The following is a 4,067-nucleotide window of genomic DNA, read 5'->3' as shown; positions in this document are numbered from 1 at the left end:
CGCCTGCCCCTTCCCCCGCCCCGTCGTCCCCGCCGCAGCAGCGGCAGCACCAGCAGCAGCTGATGCAGCTGCAGCAGGAGGTGGCGCAATCGCCGCTGCGGGCGTCCCTCATCCGGCGGCGGCTGGCGCAGCGCGAGAGCCAGCGGCTGAGCCAGGGGCTGCTCACTCTTGAGCCGCCGCCGCAGGCAAGTGCTGAGTTGCATGATAAGACGCTGTCCCCGCGGCTTGCGTCACAGGAGCAGGAGCAGGAGCTGCCCCTGGGCCCGCTGCGCAAGCAGCAGCCGCAGCACCAACAGCAGCTGCAGCAATCGGCAACATTTCTGCGCAGGAGCGTCGTCGCGCGGGAGCCGCTGCGGTCGCTGCTGCCGGAAGGGTGGGTTGAGCGGGCCGGGGATCAGCCGCTGCACCGCAGACTGGCGCGGCAGCCGCAGGCGGCGGCGGCGACAGCCCCAGCCCACCAGCCGCAGCGTCAGCAGCCGCCACAGCTGGCGACGGCTGCAGCTTTCCCCTTTCAGCAGCACGTGTCACGGCAGCAGCAGCAGCAGCAGCAGCAGCAGCAGCCGCAGCAGCAGCAGCGAGTATCTACCTGGCAGGAGGATGAGGTGGCGTGGCACGCCCTGGTCAACCTCCTGGAGGAGCTGGAGAGGTGAGGGCACTGGGGTTTCTGCGTGGGCACGTGTGTGTGTGTGTGTGTGTGTGTGTGTGTGTGTGTGTGTGTGTGTGTGCAGGCCTGTTGTGTGCGTACATGTGAGCATGCTTATACACGAGTGGAACTCTGCAAGTGCACGTGTTGTGAGGCTCAAGCATCGCTCCATCCGCAGTGTGAGGAGCACATCAACGCGTTGCACGGCTGCAGGCTGCACAAAACATGCCGGCTTTTTGCCGCACATGTTGCATGCCGAAGCGCCCACACCTTAAGTGCCCGCACCTCAAACCCCCAACGCACCTTTGTCACCTCCACAGGCGCCTGGAGCGCCAGCAGGGCCGACTCACCTCGGCCGAGGCCGCCGCAGCAGCCGCAGCGGCGGCCGTCGCGCGCCAGTGCGGCGCAGCCGAGCGCGGGGCCCAAGAGCAGCGGTCCGCCGTGGAGGCGCTCTGCGGCAGCGTCAACGCGGTGCTGCAGCGGCGCACGGCCCTGCTGCCGCAAGGGGACGGTGGTGCCGAGGAGGGCGGGGCCGCTGGCCCTGAGGAGGCGCTGGCGGATGGGGATGGGGATGGGGATGGGGACGTGCTCCTGACAGAGGCAGATATGATGATGCAGGATGTCAGCAGCCGCCTGCAGATGAACGAGCGGCGGATGGAGGAGGTCCAGGTGGGGACGCGGAGTTCCTGGGGAGTGCCTGGATGACTGCTGACCTTTGTTGGTTGCGAGGCCCCTCTGCCTGGGATCCGCCCAGCTCCTGCTGGTGTGGGAGGGGTCTGCAACAGGCGGCAGCCCCTTGCATGCCACTCCATTTTCGAAAAGACGGGTCCACCTCGTGCAAGCGCGCCCAGCACACGCGCCCGTCTGTGTCCGCGCGCCGCGCACGCCGTCGTGCCAGGCCCTCGCGCGCTCGCCGAGCGCCGCGGGACGCCAGAGGGCCGCGGTCATGGAGCTGCGGCGGCGCGTCGTCGCTCTGGAGACCACCGCAGCGGTCCTCGCAGGCGGCAGGTGGGCCGCATTTCTTGGGGAGAGTACCCGCATGGGGCTTGAAGGCTCGCAATCGGCACGAACATGGCCGATATCACTTGGTCACGAGGAAGGAGCCGTCTTGGCTGAGCGGACGCAGACCCGTTTCCATGCGTTGACGCGCCGCCCCGTCCCCCGCAGGGAGCGCGCCGTCTCCCCGTCCCCCTCTGTGGCCAGCAATGAGGGCGGCGGCCACCATGGGGGGCGCCTGGTGCGCCTGCCGCAGCTGGCCCAGCAGGTGCGGAGTTGGCGGGTTGGAACGCAAGGGCGATAATCAGACATGGTTGGAGGCCCCAGCTATTGGTCTAGCTGGGTACTGACAGTGTTTCCACAACCGGTACCCAGGCAGCACAGCAGGGAAGCGTCAGTATAATTTCGCGCACCGCAGCTGCTTGACCGCCTCCTCCTGTCCAAGCGCCAGTTCGACCCAAACTCACACTTCTTGACCGCCTCAAACTCTCCGATCCGCGCCCTCCCTCGGACCCTCAGATCGGCGACCTAACCTCGGACCTCGCCCGGGCGCGCGCCGCCATGGAGGCCGACCTCGCACAGCTCAGCGCGGAGCTGCAGGCGGACAGGGAGGAGGTGGAGGCGGAGAGGCGCCGCGCCGCGGCCGCCGCGGCGGAGGAGGCGGGAGCTGTGGGCAGGGAGGTGCAGGCGCGGCTGGAGATGGCGGCGCGCGAGGCGCGGGCGGTGCGGGAGAGGTGGGTTCGGGGCGCCCGGCTTCAGGGCTGCAGCTGCAATGTGTTGCCGTCGCAGTGCTGGTTCTGCAAGCATGTTCGAGGAGCGAGGAGGCAGGGCGGCTTTGTTGCAGCACGATGCATCCGTCCGGTCACTGGTGCAGCCAGGCACATGATTGAAGCGGCCGGCACATAGACCGCGCGGCATCGCCACATGCCCCTCAAATACAAATGCAAACACAGACTTACACACACACAAACACACACACACAAACAATCACAAAACGCACACTAACACGCCCGCGCGTGCACCCACACACAAACACACACAGGGAGGCTGACCTGGCGCGGTGGTCGTCCGCCGTGCTGCGGCGCCTGCAGGAGCTGGGCCGCTCCCTGGGCGCCCGCCTGGAGGCGCTGGGCGTGGCGCAGGAGGTGGCGCGGCGCGAGCTGGCAGTGGCGGCGGCAGACATAGGCGCCCTGGAGGTGGGGAGGGATGGGGCTTACCGTACACATCGTAGGGCCGGGTGTGGATTGTACTCTTGCACAAGGGTGTGGTTGAGGGCCGCGCCGTTGTGTGTATTGATAGCAGCCAGCTGCAGTGGCAGGAGGCGGGAGGAGCCTGGTTGTGTGTTTGTTGTTGCCGGGGCGTGGGCTGCACTGCCGGCGGTCGTGCTTGAACTGTCTTTGGAGGGCGCGCACTGCCTCCTGGGCTGCAGGCCGGGCCATGCCAGGCAGTATTTTGAGGTTACTGCTGAGGCTGGTTTTGAGGGCAGGTTGAAGGGGATCTTTTGGGGGCTCCATGGGGAGGGGTTGCAGGTGTGAGCGGCGCAGGGCCACGGCAAAAGCATGTTGCCTTGAGCAAGCCCGGGTGTGTGAAATGGGGGGATGTGCCAAACACCAGGGCGCCATGCAACCGGGTGTTGGTGGACCTGCTGGGCAGGAGCTACCAAATTGCTGTGTACGAGATTCACTGCCACTTGTGTCATATCCGCTCCACTGCAGGCGGCTGCCGGCGGCGCGGCGGCCCCCTCCTGCTCTGGAGCGCGGCCGCCGCCCGACGCCGCCCAAGACGCCCCGCAGCCGGGCGCGGCCGCGAGGGCCGCCGCAGCGGCGATGCGGGGGCGGCTGGCGGTGGCGCTGGAGATAACGCGGAGCGCCTCCCTGCGCGATTTGGTGGGGGGCGGGGACGGAGGAGGCGACAGCAGCGCAGACACGGCGAGCGACAGAGATGGGGACGGCCACGCCGGCGCCGGCGCGGCGGCTGCGGGCAAGAGGGGCGACCCTGAAGCGAGCAGGCTCGGCAGGGCGGCGGGCGGCGGCGGCGGCAGGCCGCCGCTCGCTCGGTCGGCGCGGGGGCCGCGGGCGCCGGCGCCGGGGGAGGATAAGGCGCTGGCGGCAGGAAAGGGCGCAAGCATGGCGTCGTTCACGTTCCCGGCCAGCCCAGTGAAGCAGGCGCCGCCCCTTGCGGCGTCGCCCGGCACGCCGGCCGGGACGGCGGCAGCGGGGGCCGCGGCAGAGCCGGGAGAGCCGGAGGGGGGCAGGGCGGACGACGCTGGCGACGCAGGCGCGCGCAGGGCGCGGGCGCGATCGCGGTCGCGGTCGCCGCTCGCGGGCGCGGGCGCGGCAGGGGCCCGCGCGGAAAAGGCGCGGCTGCGGCAGCGCGCGGCGGCGACTGACCAGGACGCGGCGCCCGGCGCCGGCGTGGCCGGGGCTGG

At 69.7% G+C, this 4,067-nt stretch overlaps 1 protein-coding gene across 1 annotated transcript in view; it reads left to right on the top strand.

Annotated features, from left to right (window-relative positions):
- MNEG_6573 (hypothetical protein) overlaps positions 1-3,095 on the top strand; it is a gene marked incomplete at both ends in the record, with an annotated part of 4,220 nt that extends 1,125 nt beyond the window's left edge. Inside the window, 7 exons of the mRNA XM_014044952.1 lie at positions 39-373; positions 964-1,312; positions 1,542-1,651; positions 1,811-1,907; positions 2,159-2,373; positions 2,682-2,835; positions 3,069-3,095. Of these exons, the coding sequence (XP_013900406.1) occupies positions 39-373; positions 964-1,312; positions 1,542-1,651; positions 1,811-1,907; positions 2,159-2,373; positions 2,682-2,835; positions 3,069-3,095 (1,287 nt within the window). The remainder of the gene's footprint in view (positions 1-38; positions 374-963; positions 1,313-1,541; positions 1,652-1,810; positions 1,908-2,158; positions 2,374-2,681; positions 2,836-3,068) is intronic.
- Positions 3,096-4,067: the final 972 nt, after the last annotated feature.

This window comes from Monoraphidium neglectum (genome assembly GCF_000611645.1).
Source record: "Monoraphidium neglectum strain SAG 48.87 unplaced genomic scaffold scaffold01079, whole genome shotgun sequence".
NCBI classification, from domain to species: domain Eukaryota; kingdom Viridiplantae; phylum Chlorophyta; class Chlorophyceae; order Sphaeropleales; family Selenastraceae; genus Monoraphidium; species Monoraphidium neglectum.
The sequence above is the reverse complement of the archived record's forward strand: the minus strand, read 5'-3'. Positions and strand labels throughout refer to the sequence as shown.